The 22,996-nt window shown below is 46.9% G+C and overlaps 1 protein-coding gene across 4 annotated transcripts in view; it reads left to right on the forward strand.

Moving 5' to 3' along the window:
• The window catches only part of Plxna4 (plexin A4), a 460,590-nt gene that overhangs the window by 83,347 nt on the left and 354,247 nt on the right, over positions 1-22,996 (forward strand). For all 4 annotated transcript variants that reach the window (XR_002386688.2, XM_004856316.4, XM_013076511.3 and 1 more), the window contains one exon: positions 15,203-15,385. Coding sequence is in view for 3 of the 4 variants with exons in the window: in XM_004856316.4 (XP_004856373.2) it covers positions 15,203-15,385 (183 nt within the window). In the remaining variant the exon portion in view is untranslated. The remainder of the gene's footprint in view (positions 1-15,202; positions 15,386-22,996) is intronic.

A 22,996-nucleotide genomic window follows, 5' to 3' on the forward strand; every position in this document is an offset into this window, starting at 1 on the left:
ACATAGTCCTGATGGCTGGAAAGTCCAAGATTAGTGTTTTTGCATCTGGTGACGGCCTTCTTCCTTCATCATATCATGGTAGTGGGTATCACATGGTGAAGGACAAAGAAAGGGGAAATATAAAACAAGAGAGACCTGAACTTGTCCTTGGTCCATTCTCATGATAACAGAATTAATCCACTCAGGAGGGAACAGCCCTCATGGCCTAATCACCTCTTAAATATCCTGCCTCTTAATACTGTCACAAAGGCAATTAAATTACAACCTGAATTTGAGAGGGGATGGACATTCAAACCATAAACTGATTTAAGCCTTAATTTTGCATTTGAGCTCCTTGAGACACTACAAGGTGAATGAATTGCCCAAGGTCACAGATTCTGTGAGTGTGTGGCAGAGTAAGCACTTGGAGAAAAGTCCTCCTTGCCTATGAGGTACACACACATATAGACACACACATATACATACTTGCATACATACATTAAATACCCCTGCCACTGTGTGCATGTGCAACCTATGTTAGAAAATGGTAAGTTTATGCCGTGAACTCTCTAAACAACTAATTCTTTTGAGATCAGAGGGGTTGGCAATCTCTGATACTTTCCTATGGAAAACTTGCTCAAACTCTGTCTTTCAGCCTATGCTTTTGGGAGCAAGAACATCTGCAGGGATTTATCTGCTTGCCATGGGCAGGTGTTTGTCTTGCCCTTGTTCCCTGCCACAATACAAAAAGCCAAGTTCATCATGGAAGTCTGCAGCACTGCAGGTCCTAACACCGCATGGTAGCCTTGGAGAGAATAGAGGGAACACAGCTTTGCAAGACAGACTAATGCCAGGACTGAGAGTAATGGAGCCAGATAACAAGCTTTTGATTTTCTTTTGGTTTTAATTAGCTCTTTCAAATTAGAGGCAAATTCAGGTCTGAGAGTAGAAAGGAGGAGGCCAGTAACTCTGAACAGGGCTGGGGCTGTCTCCCTAGCCAGGCTAAAAAAGGCCAAGCCAGCTTTTCATGCACAGTATCAGTTTCCTTTGATTTGTTTGATATCTAAGTTACTTTGCTTTGGCCCTCTTGTTACAATTCATTTGGACTCAGCTCAGATCACATGTGTTTCACACAACACTGACATTATCCTGGCCAGGCGCCTGAGTTGCCCATGGAGTCTTCAGGGTTGGCAAGCCCAGTTTTCCCTCGACCCATTCCCAAGGCTCTTGGGCTGGTTTCTTAATAAATTTTGCCTTTCCTTCTAGAGGCAGATGATGGACCAGATGAGTTCTGGAGTTATCTTTTGCCTCTAAGTGTGGAACTCCCTTGAGCCCTGTGTAGTAGTTGACTCCCGGATGGCGGCTGACCTGTGGTGTTTCTGCTGTAGGAAAATGATGGACAGTAAAGCCCAAGAAGCTGACTTTAAGGTTTGTTTATGTTTTGTAGAGTGGAGGTCCCTTGCAGGACTTATTACAGTTACAACTTGGAGAGTTTAAAAAGGGGATATGACCAGTGATCAATTTTTGTTGTGGTCTTTGCTGTCCTAATTCTCTAAATTGAAATGCTCATCCCCCATTACTTGTCAGGCTTTTGTGGGCTCTTCCATTTTCCTGGGACCTCAGATCTCCAGAACTCATAGTCAGGAGCAGCATGAGCCATAGGCCACCTGCCTAACCTTGCAGCCCCTGGAATCCCCTGTAGGAATGGCTGTGCTTAGTAGGGGAAGGGTGGCATAGGGAAGAGAAGGGTCCCATGGGACTCAGCTTGCTATACTTCTGGCTTCTCTGAAGTACTTGGTGGCGAATTATGATGGGCCATGAGGCCAGAGCCTGCTGACCACAACCACTGGAGACAGTATTTGTGTTTTTGTCCCAGGGGTCAGGAGAGGATGGTTGTGCTCACATCAGAGATGAGCCTGACTGGCAAGGAGTAGCCTCCTCCTGGGAATGTGTTACTGTCACTGCAAATGCAAATCTCCAAGCCAAAGTTGGATGTTGAGGCTAGCAAGCACTGCAGTACTTTCTGGTGTTTTCGGGGGGATGGGAGCAGCTGCACCCTTGCCTTCTGGGCCTTTCTGTTCCTATGTCTTGCTTTTTTCTAGCATGAATGGAGAGGGCGGATTCAGGAACACATGTACTAGTGTCTGGAAATTTCTCTGAGGATCTCATGAGGTTCTGGGCACAAGGAGACCCCTAGAAGGATCTTTCAGGGGTACTAATTTGTCCTGGGACTCAGAGAGCTAAAGATTCATCTGAGGCCAATGTGCTGGTGGGCATCCAGGTGGGTTGATCACAGTGACTTGGTGTCTCTGTTTCTGTAGCTCAGCACAAGGGCATCTCTATCTCCGGCCCTCTTTGAAGGCCACTGTGCCGACTCCCTGACACCCTCTATCTGCACAGCATATGACTGTAGGACTCAGGAGACCATACACTGGTTTTTGTCATGTGCTGGGGCTCTGCACAGGCCAAGGTGACAGCTCCCAGCCCTTTTACATCACCTAACATTTCTGACCTGGTGTGGGTCTGCTGGAGGATGTTCTGCTATCAATCAAGGTCTTTTTCCAACATGAGCCAAGTGCCCAATGTCCAGGAGTTGCTCAGGTGTGGCTATCTATACTCCTCTCTCTTCCTTCAGGTGTTTGGGAACATCTCACTGACCACCAGCCTTCTATCTCCAAGTGAGCTAATGAATTGTGACGCATGATAGGTTTTGGAAAAGTCGTTGGCTATGGACTCCCTGTTGATGTATGTAAAGATCATGGCGCAGCGTCCATCTGCCCACACTGTGGAGGAGAGAACGAGTCATTATGACCTGTGTGATGGCTGCAAAGGTTGTGGCCATGAGAGTCATCATCAGTCTTTTCACTCAAATCTTCCCAAGTTTTGAACCAATTGAGAAGTGGGAGCAAGAACCAGGTGGTGTCAGCTCTAGGGCTGATAAGCTGGATAAAGGGTATGACACTGAGATGGGTCCAAGTCGCTGTCTTTGTTGTCCCCTCAAGATTTGACCTGAGAGTGACCTTGCACTAGAAAATTTGGTTCTGTGGAGCCGAACTATACTCCAGAATCACCACTTCACATGTGTCAGGCCCCAGTAATGGAAGCAGGGAGTGGTGGCCACCAGGCTGTCTGATGATAACATTTAGCCATTTGTAGGCCTCTTACTTGCTGGTTTTTGAGGCTCTTTGTCACCTTTTCTTTACTGCATGACAGCAGAAAGAGCAGGCAGCTTCTCCAGCTGAGGCTTGGAGGGCAGAAATGTCAAGTTCTTCCCTCAGCACTGTGTAGCTGGTAGACTGAAACCTACTGTGCATCTATTCCCAGCCTGGCACCTCTCCTCTGCCATTTCTCAGTGGCACACTAGTGGCAGTTGTCTGGATGGGCAGTTGTTGGTATGGGGAGTGCCTGGATACTGAAGGCCACTTGTGATCCTGGACCCTGAATGCTAGGTGCCAGTGGGACTGCCCTGTCACTGTAACCTAGAGAAGCCTCCATACTTCTGGAAGCCTCTGGGGGAACCATGGCTGGACTGAGCTCCCATCTGACTTCCAGGTTTATCCGCCAGTCCTTCTGCTCCAATGAGGGTCACAGAGGTACAAAGAGCTTAGCTTGCATTTTCACCTAAAGTGTCATTTCCATTCCTCAGCAGCGTGAGTCTCTGAGTGTGAAGAAAAGACCCCTCCCATGCACTATATGCTTGCCAGGCACATAGACCTGGGGAGTGATAGGGTCACCTTGTGAACTCAGGCTGACCTCGTGTCCCAGCTTGGACAGTCATTCAGGCTTGCCTGGCACCTGAGATCCTGAAACTGCATGGAAGGAAGCATCCGGAATGGCCCAGCAGCTGTCCTGGGTCCCAGGGTTGTTTCTGCCGTCTGCTTGGGGTGTTTTCTTTTCCCTGTCAGCAGAAAGCATGACTCTGACTAGATGGGCTTGTTTCCTATTTTTTATGGTGCTGGTAGGCCAGGTTTGCTCTTTCTACTGGGCTCTGTCCCTCCCACCCGCTTTCCTGACCCTTATCCTTCACTGCTCTTGCCACAGGCTGTAGCCCAGTAAACACACAGATCCTACACCACACTCACATACTCACACTCACACACATACATTACAATCTCCTCTCCACTGGCCACCCCTCACCCCTCAGGGTCCTTGGCCCATATTTCAGGGTTCCTATTTAGCATTTGGGTGGCTATAATCTGGTACCTTCAGTCTTGATAGGATCAAGTCTTCCCTCTGTCCCCTTGCCATGGCTCCTGTCTCAGCTGTTCAGGGGCAAAGACTACTCACCTCATGTTTTTTTTTAGCCAGCAGGGCTTGCAATGAATGTCCCATCCCAGCCAAGCATGTGTGGTGATTTGGGGTTCAGGAAGGTACCTGAGCCCTGTAATGTGCTGGGTCCAGCAAGGGAAATGGGTCTGAGTTGGCCTCCTAGCTGGGACATGTTCTTCTAGGACACCCACCCTGGAGGCCGGTGAGTCAGCACAGAGAATGCAGGACACAGGAATCCTAATGCTGAATTGTAACATAGGCAGCTGCCAAGAGACGTCAGCCCAGAGCTTCCTGAGCAGGGAATTAAGACTCGAAGCCTTGATATACCAAGACATCATTGTATGCGCCTGGCAAAGCAGTGTGCACACCTGTACACACACCCACATGCATACACGCCTTTGCTCTGTTCTTAATGCCTGACTCACATTCTCAGGTGTCTGTCTCTCCCTTCAGTGATGTCTCTCTGCTGCTGTCTGCTTCTCCCTCTTACAGCCTCTCTTTAACAGCCTCTCTTTAACTCACTCGTACTCACTCCCTGAGCATTGTCATCTCCTGGCCTCTCTCTGTCTCCCTCACGCCCACACGCTATACTCAGCAGGAGATACAGTGAGATTCCTCTTGAATGTGTACGCATATGCCTCATACTGTAAGCTGCAGCCCAGCCCAGATGGAAAATCGAGCCGCTTGTCCATCAGCACATGGACCAGTCCTGCTTACTGGCCCAGGTATGGCTTTCTGGGCCTTCCCTTCAATTCTTATCACCCACAGTGTCTTGGCCAGGATACTGGTTTGAGAGTCTGCCTCTTTCGTCCTAGCCAGTGCCAGCCTATGAGATGAAATGAACTGGTGAGAAGTTCCCCTTATGCTCTCACGCACATATTTCATCTTCAAGAAGGAGCTAATAAAATAACATGCCTTTATAAAGTGCAAAGAGAAATACATGAACATGAATAAATAACAAAAAGCACCTGGTATTTGTACGGCATAAACATTTTCATAGCACCATCCTGTATGTCCACCTTCGCACTAAATGGGACAGAAAGGGACATAATAATATTGCTAGGATTTCATTGGTAGATTTTTTTTCTATATCAATATCTGCTTTTTAGAGCTTTAAGTTGAACCTTAAGTTATATTATGCTATATCGTATCAATATTTATGTTCAGTATCCGGAGGCCTCGGGATGTGCCTCTTGTCACCTGCCTTCTCTATACAGCACAGGTTAGGAAAGCTAAGTGAATGCTTTTGAAAGAGGAGGTGTATTTTTTGAACCACACCCTTCCTGCTGTTATTCTCAGGTGTCCTTTAGCTTCTGCAAGGCTGAAGGGAATGCAAACACATCCACACAATGAGCTTGTTTCTTTTCCTTAGCAAAGTTAGCGGAAAGAAGAAAAAAACAAGTGGCTACTGAGGGGGCTTTTCACCGTTGATCTCTCAATTTACATCTTTCCTCCTGCCGGGCTCCCCCATATGCTGTCCATGTACAGGAACTAGGATCGGTTGCAGAGAAGAAAAGCTGCATGCTCCTCACTGTCATTACTGTGTCTGTGTCTATGTTCCAAAATATAATGGGATTGGTTTGGCTGATTTATCCTGCATGCAGCAACATTACCCAGACTCACACATGGACCCGAGGAGCAACATAGGAAGATCGGTGGCAGCAAGAGTGGGGCTAATAAAATTTATTCCCACTAACTAGGGAATGACCTACCCCATAATTCAGCCTGGTGAGCAGGGCCTCTGCTTTCCTGTGCCCGCCAGAAAACACACAAACTTAATCATCATGGCGCTTCTCGGTTCAATTACAGTTCTAGTGGCGGCTAAGGTTGTCTGCCGTAGACTCTGGGAGGGAGAGGGAGCTGGAGATTGATGGGCTGGCAGTGTGGGGTTTATCTGCACAACAGGCAGCTGCTGAGATATCTGGTACTGAGGTGCAGGAGGGGAGAGGTAGCACCTGGTGGGTTTGAGTTGGTACTGCCTACTGGCTGGGAAGCTTCCCTGGGGTTTGCAGGCATTCAGTTTGGGCTACTGGATTAGTCCCCAGAGTGGTTGCCATTTGCAGAGTCCTGGTCCTCTTGCCAAGCTGGCCCATAGATTTAGCCTGTCCAGACCATCCCCCAGGTCATTGTGCCATAGCCCTGGCTGCTGGTCAGAGGGAGGAGCACAAGGCTCTGCAGCTGAGCTAATGAGGAGAAGGTCATGGGTCCAACCCCCAGGGTCCTGATGGAGCTGCTCTTTGACTACTCTGCTTAGCAACCCCTTCAATACGAGCATTGCTAAAGCTCATGGTGAGTTACAGCCCAGCTTTCAGAAAGTAATGCCCCTCTTCTGGCAATGCAGCTCAAATTAGTGGCCTTTGTTCCCTATTAGAAGGCTAGCGTGTTATCGTGATGAGGGAAAGTCCCCTTAGATATCTAGTGGCACTGGGCCACAGTTTGTCCCCAAATAAAACAGAGATTTCAAAATGAGCATAAAAAGAAGTGCTACCTTTATCCATGGGTTTCCTTTTTCTGTAAATAGGTGCATTAATTAACCCAACCAATACCTGCATCAGAGACTTCCCCTGACTCCCATAGTGCTCTTAAAACACCATGACCTTCTATCTTGAGTTTTGGTTCTCTCCCCTCCTTTTTGAGATGCTTGGATGCCAAACTCTTTGTTCTTGAGAACCTTGTCTGCAATTTGTTGTGTTGTTTTTCCAACCCTGAGACACTTTTCACTAAGCTCCTCCAATAACGTATTTGTCTAACTAGGTTATTGTGGCTGTGGCTGTTGACTCTCCCTCCCTTTCTCTATACACATTCATTTTCCTTACAATCTCATTGAAAAAGGCACAATAAAGAATCACTCTGAGATGATGCATTAGTAACTAAGTGGATAAGGCCACATTCTCACATTCCCCTTTCAGCATCTATGCTCACAGCCTGAGCTCGGGGGAAACCTTCACCCGTGATAGCACTTCCCTGGCTTGTTTTCCAGAGTTCAACCCTGCGGGGTTGGCATGGGCATTGAGCAGACCTTTGGGAGAGGGTTAGGAATCATGGAAGAGAAAGATTGTGTAAGACAGTAAAGCAATCAGAGGGCTAGAGAGCCAGGCTTTCAAAATTTTGTTCTTTGTTACAGACAAGATCTCTCAAATACATGGAAATATTTTGTAGAGTAACAGGCTTCCTGATGAGGCTAAACCTGGGCCCACTAGAGCCTTCCATAGGTGTTTCTACCTCTGGGGGCCTACTCTGCTCATCTCCATCCCTGTGGAGGCAGAAGGGAGCTAACAGAGTCATCTCATGGTCTCAACTGTGCATTTTGTCCATTGGGACCTGGTGCATTTATGAACACCTTGGGGTCAGTGGCCATATTTGAGATATGGTTCCCAATAAGTGGGTGATCATTATCTCTCTGTACAGCTTTACAACTGGAGCTTGTATTTAGACATGAGCTATTGCAGCTTAACTGATCAATATCTCCTTTAAAAAGAAATCCCATATGTGTAATTCACTGATTCCCTGATTCCAGTGGAGGCCTGCTGTAGTCAGCTCTTGGTGTGTGTGTGTGTGTGTATGTGTGTAGGTGTAATTAATGGAAAAAAATTTAAGGCTGCTGAGCATCAAGAATCCAAAGGCCTTTTTCTGTCCACGTTAGCAGACAACTCATGGATTTCCCTCTCCTCCTCCATCTCTTTCCACTCTTCTTCCATCTTTATTTTCTCCTCCTCTTCTCCTCTTTTCTTCTTCTTCTTTCTCTTCTTCTTCTTTTTTTTTTTTTTTTTTTTGGTATCAAGGATTGAAGCCAGGACCTCACCCTGAGCTATGTTTTCAACCCTTAAAAAAATTTTTTTTAAACATAGTCTCATCTAGTGTGAGTAAGGTTAAATTTTGTGACAAGGAGTGTAAGTTATGATCTGGGTGTATTCTATCCAACCTTACTCACTAAGTTGCTAAGTTGCCCAGGCTGGGTTTGAAATTGGGATCCTTCTGCCTCAGCTTTTCCAGAGTGCTGAGATAATAGGCATGCACTACTGTGTTGCACTATTTGTCTTTTTTGTGGCTGAAACATAATAGCCAATATTCATAACTTAAAGGAAGAGAGGTATAATTTGGCTCACAGTTTCAAGGAATTCATTCCATGGTTGGATGGCTCCAAACTAGGAATATAATGGTAGAAAGGAATGGTAGAGCAAAGCTGCTCTGCTCATGGTGGCCAGAATGCAGAGCAGGGAACAGCACAGAGAGTACCAGGCAGGGGACCACGTAGACCCCAAGGTCACACTTCCATGACCCACCCAGCCACACCCAGGAGCACGCTTTATGAATTTGTTAGGCATTTCTTAACCCAAAGAAGTTGACATATAATGATTAGTAGTCCATTCCCAGCTTCTCTTTTTCTTTTAACTTGTGTTTTCTTTCCTAACTGCAGCTCTCATTTTCTTTGGAACAGTGGACCCAAGAAAGGAAAAAAGTCTCAGCTCTTGAAGATTGGCCCAGGGCCTCTTTGGGAGAAAAAGGTGGCTGTGTTCAGGGTTTGGAGATGGGAAAGGAAAGAGCTCCTATCCTGTGCTGTATTTTGCTTTCTCAAAGCCTGGAAGATACTTGCTTTGAGCTTGCCCTCTAGCATCACCAGAAAAGGCTCCTGCTTAAGATCAAAATTTTTCCCCCTGGGCTGGGAATTTGGGATTGTATTTTTCTTGTAATTTGATAGGGAAAAGCTCTTCACTTTTCAGACCTTAATTTCCTCTCTTGTGAAGTGGGGTTGTCAAATATAATGATCTTGAGTTATTTTCTTCTCTAGAATAGCATGCTATGTGAAAGATGGTTTGTGTGCTGTACCTTAGCACAGAGAGCTTGGAGTTGAGCCCAGATCTACTCCCCTTCCCGGAAGTCCTGCCTGTTCCACCAGACAGTTGGTGGCTTTGCTTTCTGTGCTCCTCCAGGTACAAAACTGAAACAGGGCATGGATGGCCTGTTTTGTCTCAGCCTGGGTCTATCTTCCCCACAAGGAAAGGGGCAATTCTTGGGCCAGAAACAAACTTTTATACCTTTGTCTTTAGAGCCTCTCCTAGTGATTGGTCCTTTATAAACCCTCTGAAGCAAATTAGTAAACTGAAAAAAGCCTTGTCTGTATGTAGTGTCTCAGTTCTCCTGATGGAAGCAAAGAGTTCCAGTGGACTAAGGGACCCAAAGTTTGATGGAAAAAGGCTCCTCCAAAGGTCTGACGATCCCACAGTGGATGATCTTGGGCTGATCTCTGATGCCTTCTTTCCAGTTTAATGAGCTGGAGGGTTGATGTCCCAGTTTCAGGGAAGGTGGGGGCTGCTCAGGCCCCCATTCTTAAGACTGGACAACACTTCCTCATTCAGAAAAGGCAGAGGACAGGTTTTCTCCCAGGGGTTAGGAGGCTTCTCTTTCCCCCCAGGAGCTGCTCACAGAGCAAGGAGAGAACTGGGTCTGACTTAGTGTTTTCCATCCCAGGGTCCAGAGCAGCCAGGCAGGAGCATGCCTGGGTGCAGCAGTTGCCTGTATCCAACCATCCTACTGAAGCACCTGGTCTACTTTTTGGGGTCAATTTAGAACATTTGTAAACAGCAGATACCTAGGGTGAGAGGGCCAGGCTATGGCTATGGAAGAGTCTGTGTCCCAGAGCTCAGCTAATTGGCCCACAGGGGCGTGGACCTGCTGACCTGTGCCTCGTTAGCACTGCCTTCACACCGCTGTGCTCCGGCACAGTTCTGACCTTCCCATAATAAGGGCTCAATGGGGTTTCTGCAAAGGTGGGGCGATGAGGGATGCAGCTAAAACAGCTCCATGTGGTTGGGAGGTGTGTGGGGAATAGAGCAGAGGCTGTGCCAGCAGGGCTCAGGGTGATTTCAGAATCAGTCACCAACCCCACCGCATCCCCTGTGGTCTTCAGGATGGATTGGCACGGTGGTCAGGGTGATAGATGTTTCCTTAAGAGCTTGACACTGAAGTCCGGAGTTGGGGTGGTGGTGGTGAGAGATACCCAGCTCCCAGGTTTACCCTGTCCTCTCGCTCTTCTCAAGGAGTCTCCATAGACGCCACCAGACACTTCTGGCCTCCTTGGGTGGCTCCTTCGCCCCCAGCCGTGGGGACACTGCCAGAGGAAGGACACAGGCAGTATTTAAAATCCCCTTTCTGTGGAGATGATAGAGCTTTTCAGAGTGCCAGTCTCTCTGCAGAGTGGGAGCAATTTCCCTGTAATTGGTAAAGTAACCGTAACTGCTCTGTCATTTGTATGTAGCGACACGTAATTGCATGGTAACCTTTGCTGCGGTGCGCAAGGGAAGCACGGCAAGCTATTAGATTGTAATTCAGAGTGTCAGCTCCAGCTCCCCGCACCACCCCACCAGGCCACCGCTGCTCAGCTAGCCATGGGGAGGCTGTACAGGGTCCCTCAGCACCCAGGTCCTGCTGGGGCTTTAGCTCCTTACCACTCTCTGCAATGAAGGGCCCACCATGGGCTAGAGAACAGGCTTCCTGAACCTAAGCTCACACCTGGAGGGATGCGAAGATGCAGGTGTTCTATGGCCCCGGGCTTTCTGATGGAGTGAGGGGGCATGGGGTGGGGCCTCAGATTTGGATTTGTTCTTCTAGTGAGCAGTGCTCTATCTTGTAGATCTGAATGACTGTTTCTCTGTTCCTTCATCTACCTCATCTTGACCGACTTTTAAAAATCATCCCCTTGGCCCAGGGATTTAGCTCAGTGGTGCCATCCTCTGCCTCACAAGTGAAGGGTCTTGAGTTTGATCCCTGGTACCCCCCCCCCCAAAACAACAAAAAAAGCATCCCCTTCACTATTTCATCTTGACAACATCACCCCCTTAACCTTGATAATACCTTTGAGATGGATAGGATGGATTTCCTCAGATGCCAAGACTCAAAAGGTTTATCTGACTTTTCTAATGGTAACAGATAATAATAAAGGCTAACACTCTCATAGCACTTACTAAGTGGTGGACACTGTTCTGTACAGATTAAATTATTTTATCTTCACTACAGCACTAGGGAGTATATACTATTTTTATAATCCTCACTCTACAGATGATGAACTGAAGAATAGAGAGGTTAAGTGACTTTCTAAAGGTCACACAAGATAACTAGCAGCGACAGGATTTAAACCTAGTTCTACAGTTATCCATTGTGAAACCAGGTTTTATCTAGCCATCCATCTGTCCTTCTAGCCAATATTGATCCATTGGTCCATCCATTGATTCATGGATCCATCGATCCATCCCATCCATCCATCCATCCATCTATTCCACACATGTTTCTTAACCTGCCATGAACCAGGCACTAAGCTAAACATACGAAGATACATAAAACATGGTCTCCATCCTTGAACTCATGGTCCCTGCAGTACAGTGGATCATCCATCTTAATTTATCCCAGCCCCATGCATTCCATGAAGACTTTGAGGAAGTGGAAAAAAGATACAGGATGTCCTCCTGATAGAAGAAGAAGGAACCCAGCAGGTCTGTTGACAAGGTTGCCCAAGTATTCACCCATTTGTTCCCCTTACGATGGACCCTTAGGTGCTTTCCTTAGAGTTGTTCTGTAATTAATAAGCATCATGATGGTGGCCATGACTCACCCATGGGTGTTTGTGAAATGGCTGAGGAACCTAGCCCTGGGCCTGCGCAGCTGAACTCCTGATTACAGCTGAGTCCAGTCCTGGCTCCTCTGGCTGTGACTCTCATCTTGCTGTTAATGGGGCCCAGGGGAAGACTCTGGCAGGGCAAGTACAGCCACTTGCCCTCATCACCCAGGGCGCTCAGGAATCCACACCCTCACCTGTTGAGGCTTTCATTGATAAGCCTGGTGGCCCCAGAATCTGCTCTCTCTACCTTTGCCTACTGGATCTGTAAGGCCTGGGGTCCTTCCTCCCATGCTGTCATTACCAGTGGCTGCAGTTCAGACAGCAAGCTAGGGCCACTCCCTGCAGCCACTCTACTTCTAGTTCTGGGCAGGATCTCCACTAGAAATCAACACGCAATATCTTCCATTGCTGAAGTGCTTCCTGTTCACAGGTGCCTTTTCTGTCACCTCATCTGTCCTGTGATATATTTCCACCACTCCTACACCCATCTCCCTAGCTTTGAGGAAACAAGGAATAAAGCCACTTCCTGCTACAGTAGGGGGACCTCAGCATGCATGCAGTCCTGGGCTGTGCTCAGTCACATGCCTGGATCACATCCTTATCTCCTGTAGCATCATTGGGAAGGAGAAATCATGGGAAGGAGAGCCATAGGAAGCTTGGGAAGAAAGATGTCATTGACCTGGCCATTTTATGAATCCCAGCTGCATCTCTTGCATCATTTAAGCCCAGTGACAAGCTGAGGTAGGCAAGGATCTGGGTAGCTGTCATGGTACAGCCAAGGAGACCAAGCCCCTGCTCCTGCTGGACCCTGGTAGAGAGCTGTATGGGTTGAAGATGGCCAGGCCCTGTACCCAGGCTGTAAGGAATGGCTGTCCTCACTTCCTTCTGATGAAAACATCCCTCAGCCAAACCCGGGTTGCATGAAAGGGGCTCACAGGTCACTGACTTTCTGCCTCAGAGTAAGCATGATTTAGTGGTGCAGTTTCCCAAATTCATGTTCTCTTTTTGTAGGTGGTTGATTTGCTTGTGTCTTGACAAGCCAAGGGGAAAAATTGTGTTGGGAACTAAAAAAATGCAATTCAGGGGGTGAGAGGGCTGACCACACCCACAATAATGAGGAGTGCGCATTTGTGAGGGACAGTGTGGGACTATGCAACTTGGGGTGTTTCTCCCTGCTCGAGTTTCCCCTATTCAGGGTAGATAATTATTCTGTCTCTTCTACTCGGAAAATGGGTCATAATGGATCAAGTACAAAGTTTGCTGATGCCAGACTTCCTGAAGCACAGTTTAGGCCCCAGAAATTTAGAAATGCAGATTTTTTTGTACGCCAAAAGCAGCCAATATTCAAGGGCCAAGAGGATTTCCAGCACCCTAGGCTTCCCTGGTCACAGCTGTTAGAATGCTGCCATTATATCCCTCCTCTAGCCCCATTAACAGCAAGGAATGGACATCACCTTCCCTAACTTGGGCCTTCTATTCCTGCCTTCTATCCATCCCATTCCCATCCACTACCTGACTCTTTCCCATGTCCTCAGTATGGCATGAATGGTAAACATCAGAGTAGACCTCAAAAATCCCTCCTAAACTTGACTCCTGTGGTTAGTGGGAGAAGTGAGAGTTGCATTTGTTCTGGGATGTTGGACCAGATGATGTAGAAGAAGCCAGAGGCTATCAAAGGCATGAAGCAGACATCTGCTGTGCACATGGCCTGCCTGCCCAGGCCTGCCCACCCTTACCCCCATGCACCAGGACTGCCTTACCATGGGAAGAAGCAAGGCAGCGATCAGAGGAAGCTTTTGATGCTCAGTACATTCCCTTCCCTGAGTTGGATGATGCCTGTCTCCCTCCCTTTCTGGAACACAGCAGAGAAGCCCTAGGCCCTGGAGAGCTGAGTTGGCCACTTTCACACGGCTGTGCTGGCAAGAGCCTGCCTGCTGTTCTCCAGATGCCTGTTGCTTTGGCTGGATTGGAGCCTTTAAAAAAGTGACACCTTGTATTTTATTTCACTCCTTTCTCTGAAAGGTCCAAGATGTTTTTGGGCCCGAGCTCAATAGGCTTTATGGTAGCCCATCAAAAAGCAGGGATTGTTTCCTTCACCTTTATAGAGCAGAAAATAAAAGCACAGGAAGACAGAATAACTTTTCTGAGGTCACACAGTACTTCCAAGAAAGGATGGGAAGTCCAATAAGTTCCCGATGAGGCTTCTCTCCTTGGTAAGGAGTGCTACAGGCTCCTCACCTGTCACCATGAGGGTCTGCACACTCCTTGGCTTGATAGAACCTGACAGGGACCCCTGTTTTCCATGGGGATCTGGCTATGACATTGGGAGCTGGAGATCCGATGTGGAGCAGGGGGAGACTGAGTGAAGGCATTGTAAAGAACTGGCCCTGAAGCTTTCCCTGCTGACTCCTAACCCCTGAGGTTGTACTTCCTGGAGTTAGAAGAAGAGTTGGGTTGGTGCATCCCACAGGTTATCTCCAGAGTAGTCTCTTCAGGGAATGCTGACAGGTATTCTGCTCAATAATGATTTGGGGATGAACTATTTGGGAAGGCTGAAAGAAGTTTAAACGTATTTCTTTTTAAAGAGACTTCCATCATGATTCTCCTATATAGATTAGGATGTTTTCCAGGAGTTTGCCCAGAGAGCTCTCTTGTGTGGAGCATCCCGGGGAGCTTGGGTTTCACAAATGGCACTTTGGGAAATGCTAGTGTGTACATGGCAAAGCTAAGACTGCCCTAAGACTGCTGTGCTCTAACAGATAGGGAGCCCGAGAGTGGTCTCATGAGCTGCTGCTTGTGATCTGATGAGTGGAGGTTCTTCCTTTCACCAGCCCCTTGTCCATAGCCTTTGTCATGATTCTATGATTCACATTCATGCATCTGGTCTTAATTTTTCTCTTTTGAGTCCTCACTGGATGTGTGCTCCACTGGAGAGTACAAGTGTGAAGACCATTTCCCTCCTGTGCCTCAGCAGAGCTGTCTGGAGCCCATACTTGTCAGGTGCTGGCTTATTGCTTTTCTAGGTGACAGTGACAATGGGCAATCAAAGCCACCAAGGTGGTGCCTTGGAAAGATTAGAGTATAGCCAGGGGGTCAAGGGAGTCTGGTGAACAGAGATTGTCAGAATCTGTGTTTTTTGCCATAGTCCTGCAGGTATCCACCTAGATAACTGTGGACAGGCTACCTGTTCTCTCTGCAATTGAGGTTTCCACATGCAAAGGGGAGAATTTGTATCAGAGGATGCATCACTAAAGATTCTTCTAGCTCTAGAGTTCCCTGACTTCATACTCCTGACAACTGCCCTGATGCACCTTCCTAATTTTTCTCTCCTTTAATTTTCAGCTCTTAACCATTGACGATAATTTCTGTGGCCTGGATATGAATGCTCCCCTGGGAGTGTCTGAGATGGTGCGAGGCATTCCCGTCTTCACGGAGGACAGGGACCGCATGACTTCCATCATCGCATATGTCTACAAGAATCACTCTCTGGCCTTTGTGGGCACGAAGAGCGGCAAGTTGAAGAAGGTAGGAATGAGGTGCAGTTGTTTTGATGATTGTGAAGAAAATCTGTCCCTGAGGTGATGGCTGTTATCTCATGGCTTGTTAATGCTTTGAGCCTTGTGGGCTGCTAGGACTTGTTTGAGCTGAGATATGCTGCTATGGATGTAAATCTTTTCTCTGCCTTTGTGCTGAGGTTGTTATGGGAATCAGGCTCCATGACCTGTGCATTCACTTTTCCTAGAGCTGGCGTGCACAGGAGATGTGTTAGCCCTGCCTCATTAGGTTATTCCAAATGGTGTAGTCTATTCAGCTGAGACTTGAGCCCTAGGGCGAGGGCTTTATTAGGTCTAGCGGTTGGGGAAGGTGGGGGTGGGGGCATTCCTGTTCCTCTTACTCCAACCCTTCTGGCTGGTGCATTCATCTGGTATCCATTCAGGGAACAGATGGAGGAATGTACAGACCTGCTAGAATTGCTAATGGAGCTAAGAGCCAACTTGTGGGACAAAGAACCATAGATGCCATAGGAGCATAGGAATTGCTGAAGGTAGAATGAAGTAATGTGGTCTAAGCATCTGGCCTGTCCTCCCTGTACCACAGAATCTGGTTGGCCCCTGGGACACTAAGTGATCTTGGCCCGCTGGCAGTGTTGGGAGTGTTCTCATCTCAGTGAGATGGAGCAGGCACCATAACATCCCCTCCTTGATGAGGATTAAGAGTCTAAGACTGTAAACTGTAGGTCCTGTTTTCTGTTGGCCAATAGCTGTACTTCAGCCCTTTCCTAGGAAATGTTGCTGATTCCATGTGGAGTCCTACTTGTATTCTTTAGGCCTCCTTTGAGAGTCTTTGGACATTGTGTGAATTAGACTAAGTGAAGAGGCATTGCTTGATGGAGACTGAACCTTGATCCCTATGCTTTCCTTTGCTGCATTTCTGGGCATCAGCTCCAAATGGCGAAGGGAAATATTCTGTGCAAATCTGGAAGGCTCTGTGTATTTTATTATCCTAATGTGTAACATCCCAGCAATCATTTTTTTCTGTGGATTTAGTATGTTCCCAGCACAGGAAATAGGTCTGGATTGTGACAGTGTGGAGAGCAAGAGGCAGGGAGCAGTGTGAGTGGGGGAATGTGCATCTAGAGTGATTATATGAGTAATACCTGGATAAGAAAACCACATACCCTGCTGAAGCCGTGGCCTCTGTGAGGATGATGTGTGTGGTTCACTCTGCCTCTCATAGCGCCTAGGAAGCGTGCACCTCATCGTAGTGTACCACCTTCAGTGTCACAGCTGGAAGAGAATTTTCTCATTGTCTACATATCTTCAGGAATTATATTTCACAGGTCCTTGCCCTTTCTTCAAAGGATATAGTAAATATAATTGAACCATTTCTTGCAGCTGTGGCTCTTTACGATATTTACTCACACACTCAACTGAGCTTCTTGGACCCCTAGAGACGGTGCTTGGAAGTGTGGGTGTGTTGTCCACCCACAGCTCCTGTGTCTGATTGTTACAGCCTTTCTGGTTCTTCTTCTAATGTATGTCCTTACTCATCACTTCCTGGTTGCTGGGGGAAGCATGGGTTAGCTTTCAAAACTCTGGTCCTCCCTCAGTCTGCAGCTTCTAGTTCTCAGTGGGCTAGGAAATCAGAAAACAAACTCTTCTGAAATTGTATCCAAAGAGCCTAAGTACATACTGAGGAAAGAGCTGCAGAAGCTTTTGAGCAGGCATGGACCTGGTGGACATTTCTGTTGGTTGTTTAGATGGTTCTGTTTTTTGCTATTACTCAGTGATTTCAGTTTGCTGGAAAAGTGAATTCTAAATCCCAAAGGCATTAATGTCATAGTTTGGATACTGAATGTCCCCCAAAGGCCTATGTGTTAAAAACTTGGCCCCCAAGGTGGCACTATTGGAAGATGGTGGAACCTTTGGGAGGTGGGGCCCACTGGGAGGTCCTGTGGTCAGGTCAATGGGGGCGTGCCCTTGAAAGGGATTGTGGGACCCTAGTGCCTTCCTTTTTCTCTGTTGCTCCTTGGCTCATGATATAAGTGAGTTTACCCCACCACACACTCCTGTCAGGTTGTGGTGGCTCACCACAGGCCAGAGCAATGGAGCCAACCCACCTTAGACTAGACTCTCCAAAACTGAGCTAAAGCAAACTTTTTTCTTTATAAGTGAATTTTCTGAAGGGTTTCATTATGGTGATAGGAACCTGACTGACCCAGTTACCATATACAACTCATACAATGGAACAACTCTTGAGCAACTTTGCCTGCTCTTAAGGGAGAAGAAGCACTACTGAGACTCAATAATAGGCAGCACTTTGAGGTACTGGGACTCTTTTCCCCTGTGAGCCCAGTATCCATGCCATGGAGAATTTACTTCCTCCATTGCCCTAAAAGATTCCTACCCATCAAATTTCCTACCAGCTCTCAAAAGATCATGTACTTGCTGGCAAGACAGAGTAGACCTTGGAGGAGAATTTATGTTTTGTCATTCATTGTCTGAGCTGGTTGGAAAATGGTGTCAGTGAAATGAACATTGAGAGTTCAGTGCACTTAACAGAAATGACAGTTATTGGGGAAAAAATACCTGTTTCCTGGTCATGGCTGCACTATGAACCTGGGACAGTCATCTCCAAGATGTGTGCTGTGTGTTCCTGGGTGGAATAGAGGCTGGTGCTGTCCCTTGTGGAACCCTATCCCCTATCAGAGAAGCCAAGCACAGCACATCTCCATGACTGGGGACAAAAATACCCCAGGAAACTGGGTGAGCATATTCGCCATCAGAAACCTTCATGGGACAGGTGGGGGCAGAGCCAGGCACATGGTGACAGACAACACCTGCCAGGGAGTCTTGGGCTTTCTAAGCCATGCACTGGCACTTCTCATTTTTCCTCTGGTGGGTTTGTTTAAGAACAATTCTCCTGTGGCCACCTGGGACATTACATTTAATTTCCAGAGTATCGGTGGGACTGGTGAGGCATAAACATCTGAAAGCTAAGCCTACAGGGGTCGTGTGAGGGGAATGAGCTGTCAGTCCTCCTGGGGGGAGCCATGCCATCAAGGCAGCCAAACTTTCTGCTCCATGGGCTTAGAGTGGAATTCTCTTAATAGTTTTGCTCAAGCCCGATGACCACTTCTGCAGGTTCAGCACAGCCAGCCCACGGGGAGAGTCTGAGTTGGGAAAGAAAGGCTGGGCTGGGCTGCCTGCCACATCTGTTGTTTGAAATAATAAAAAGTGAAAGTGGTCTGTTTACTTATTTTTTCTAGACAATGGAATCTCCCACTATCCGTAGCTCACTGAGTGCCACACCCCTTTCCTTGAAATAACTCCGATTTGCTTTTCCCGGAGGTTATCAGGTCCATGGCCACCTTTTGGCCGAGGCCCAGACTCGACAAGCTCAGGGGTCTGGGAAGGTTTTGCTGCGAAGTTTTGGGAGCAACTGAGCCCAGAGCATGAGAATAATGGAAATCGTAGGGTAGCTGTAATTACAGAGTTGGCATCTCTGAGCCCTGTAATAATCTCCTGTGTGTATCAAGGGCTTTTTGGAGTTCTCTGCAGCATGACAAGGGACTTAGAGAGAGCAGAGTGGGTGGGAGGGGATTTAGGAGTTTGCTGAGAGTAAAGGAGTTCGCTATGGGTTTTAGGGGCCCAGGAGCTAGATTGGAGCTAGCCATAGGCTGCTCTCAAAATTACTGACTTTTCATTTTGTTTGAAAGGTATGGGTCCCTATTGTTTGTAACCTTGCCTTTAGTGATCATAATTTCACTCCTTGAATACACACATCATGTGAGGCAAGGGGAAAGGAGGTGAGGAAACTGACAATTTGGATGGCTTTTATGTTTTCTGCTGTAGTGTGTGTGTGTGTGTGTGTTATGGATGGGATTGGCATCCCTTTTCTGATGGCGAGTGTTAAAGGTATGTACTATTAAGAAATGTGGCATATAAATGCTACAGTCATCAGGAGATTCGGAAGAACTTAGAAATAACTCATTGACCATTAAAATTTCAACTTCAGGGAGTTGGGGATTTAGCTTAGTGGTTCTACTGCCTGCTTTGCAAGTGAAAAGTCCTGAGTTCGATCCCCAGTACCCCCCACCCCCATATTTCAACTTCAGGAGAAAATCATAAGGCATATACCACCTGGACTTGCTTTAGGATGCTGCTATAAATCTGAAAACCTTTGACCTAATTTGGGGTAACAAGGTCAGTGTTGTGTCAGAAAGACAAGATTTTGTTGTTTACATATTTCTGCTGAAATCTTTTCTCTAGCTCTTTCTTTTCTTTCACCAAGTGATCATATTTTATGGCAGCTTCTCAACAGTGAATTATTGCCTGACATTAGTAGGACAGACTAATGTTCATTGTGAACCAAAGCATCATAAACTTCCACTTGAGGTATGATTGCTCCTTTCGTTTTGTGATTGCATCTTTCCTGGGTGTTTTTCTGGGTTAAACTGTTCATACCTAAGGGGAGGAGCACTTTGTGGGTGTTGGCTTAGCAAAGTGCTGCCTAGTCTTTCTGTGAGGCAGTAGGACAGGCACCCATGTGCATTGTACATTCCAAGCCAGCCCGGCCTCTGAATGGGAACTAGGTGTGTGTCTGCATACAGAATCAATAGTCATATAAAATGCAAAATCATTTTTATTGGCAGTGGCCATGCAGATTAATTTAATCATCCCAATCCCTTCCCCTCCCCTCCAGATCTGTTTTACAGTCGATTTGCTTGTGTTCCCTAGGATATCAGTGTGAGTTCAGAAAGGACGGAGCCCATAGTGGAGTGGGGTGGAGGGAGGCACACGTAGGGCTAAGCATCATTCTGCATCCCATTTCTCAAGAATGAATGCTGGATGTGTTGCAATGCTTGGTCTCAAAACAATATTAGATCAGCTGTCCTAGCCCCTCTTGCCACTTCCTAAATATGTCTAGGAATTCATTTTTTAAATTCTTCTAGATATTTACATTCACTTTAACTAAAAATAAGTTCATGCCATGTAAATCTCTGCATGGGTGGAAATACCAGGAAATGAAATGAAGGTATGGTGCTGGAACTCTCCATTACTAGCCCCTCAATATGGGCAGAGGATTTGTGCCTTTCATCCCAGTGTGGTCAGCCACATCTGTCGTGCTATGCATTTCTCAAAGCTAAGCTTGAGCAGAAACAACCAGGAAATTGGAAGAATGGGCACTGACCAATTTCCATGATGGGAAAGGACCATGAAGGCAGTTTTGTTTGATTGTGTTCACTGTATTGCTTGGTATTTTGTACCTGTAGTTTCTCCAGTATTGAGCCTCCCTGGATCTTTTCCATTTTTTTTCTTTTCTCATAGTTTTTCCTTTCCCTCTTTTTCTTTCCCCTTCCCTTCCCTTCGCTCCTTTGTCTTTGGACCTTTTTTCCTATTTCAAATTATCAATTATTCATTTTAATCATTTTAACCCTTGTTTACACTATCAGTTTCTCACACTAGTGAAACTATTTGGTATTAACACACGTGTGTCCTATTTATTTCACTTAAGAGTATGGGCTCAATATGCATCCATTTAGCTATAAATGACTCTAGTTTTTCGTTCTTTATGGCTGAGTAGTATTCCGTTTTATAAAAAACCCACACTTTCTTTATCCAGTGAGCCTCCCTGGATCTTAACCTGTGGACTCTGTAGTTGAAGGGCAAGCTGAGAGCCCCAGGGATGCAGGCAGAAGAGTCCACAGCTGTACCAGGGAACACCCTCCCTTTCCGGAGTTCATGTCTAAGCAGGGATAGAGAGATGGCCAGTCTGTCATTATCTTTCCAGCCTGGGGACCCCAAGGCTTGCCCTTCAGACCAGTGTTCCCATGTGCTCTTTTCTCACCTTGTCTCAGTGTCTTTTGCTGTGTTTAAGCTTCTTTTCCTGGTGGGTAAGAAGCTGGTCACTCTGCTCTTGGACATCCTTTGTGTTCTTGAACACCATTAAGCTCTCATCCAAGCAGCCTTTTAACATAAGTGTTTCCCCACTTCCCTTTCTTCTTACCATTTTCGATTTCTCATGATTCTGCCCATGGGGCCCACCTTCCTTCCCAGCATATCACTGGGGATTTTAAGTGGTCACTTGGAGCTGACCTGAACAAGCATGGGGAGGTGTCCTTACTATGGTTTCTGTGTAGCCCCTCTCAAGCCAGTTCGATGCCAATAGCTGGGCCTTGCTGCCTTCCCCTCTCAGCTCCCTCTGAAGCACACAGTGAAATCTCTAGCACACAGGACCTCCGGAGCCCTTGTCACTCTCCTTTCCAAATGATCACTACCAGTACACATGATTTAAGGAGATTATTTGAAATGAGTTTTGCCAATTCAAGATTTATTGATGCATGTGCCACTTTTTTGAATCATATGTGTGTATATACATTTGTGTGGAAAGATCCTGATCATAAATTAAAATGCAAAGACATTAAAATTGAAGAGAGTGCTGCAGAAACATCCCAAATCATAGAGCACATTCAGTCAGCTGATACACAAATGTCAGACACGCCAGAGGAATTTATCCAGTGACACATGCAATTGAAGTAAAATATTGTGCCTTACAAGAACATATCATTAGAATGAAAACTAGCAGCATATCAGGAGTCTGGCCATGTAACCAAGACAACAAAGATGGGAGAGGATGAGAGACATGATGTGCAGAGGAAGAGGGAGGAGGTAGCAGGCAAGAGAAGCCAGCCCTGGATGCAAGTGGTCCCATTACTGCTGGACCGGTCCCTGCCGGGCGATTGTGGATGGAAGTTGATACAGTGGAAGCTGTCAGTGAGGACAGAACCAGGGGAGAGCATTGTTACTGGGGATTGCCATGACTTTTTCCCTACTTTGGTGGCAAAGGTGGCAGGAGCTGGACTGATTCACAGCCCACCAGTTGATCCCTTGCTTGGGCTTGCTGCTCGGGGGTGTCACAGTGTTTTTTACAACACCCTTAGCATCTCATAAAATCTCTGCAGTGGCTAAGAGAGCTCTCTCTGGTCTTCTGCTTGTGCTTCATATCTTTCATCCTGGTTCAGGTAACACAGGTATGGCTGTTGGCAGTCCCAGTTTCTTACTGGATTTATTGGTTCTTTCCCTCCTTGATGGCTACTCACACACCCAAGAAACATGGCATCTGACTTCTCCACACTAAGAGACACAGAGAGATAGACACACGCACACTTACACGGGGTGGGGGAGGGAAGGGTGGGGAAGGAGAAAGAGAGGGAGAGAGAGGCCCTTGTTCTTTAAACCTGATCAAAAGTGACACCTTTGATGTGCCAGCCACTTTGTCCAGCTCACACTCAAAGGGAGTATTCTATGATGGCCTAACAACCAGGAGGTGGGGATCCCTGGGAGTCACAGAAGAGGCTGCCTACCATGCTAAGGCTTTTGCCTGGGCCACTGAAGGGAACCGAACCAAAGCTTTTACACTTGAAGTTCACTTTTAGTGGTGAAGAGAGAGTGCAGCCTTGCTTGGGAACAACAGTGGCTCATGCACTGTCCTGTCTTAGAAGAGCTCCCTGAAGATCTGATTGTGTAAAATTGGAATGAGAGACTAGAAGGGTGAATGGGAGGAGGTGGAGTGGCCTGCACTATTCCCAGTGAGTACCTGGCTCAGGCTGAGCTCTGTTCACCTGGATGATGG

This window comes from Heterocephalus glaber, unplaced genomic scaffold, assembly GCF_053883595.1.
Source record: "Heterocephalus glaber isolate CG9 unplaced genomic scaffold, H.glaber_assembly_v1.0 deba00000546, whole genome shotgun sequence".
NCBI classification, from domain to species: domain Eukaryota; kingdom Metazoa; phylum Chordata; class Mammalia; order Rodentia; family Bathyergidae; genus Heterocephalus; species Heterocephalus glaber.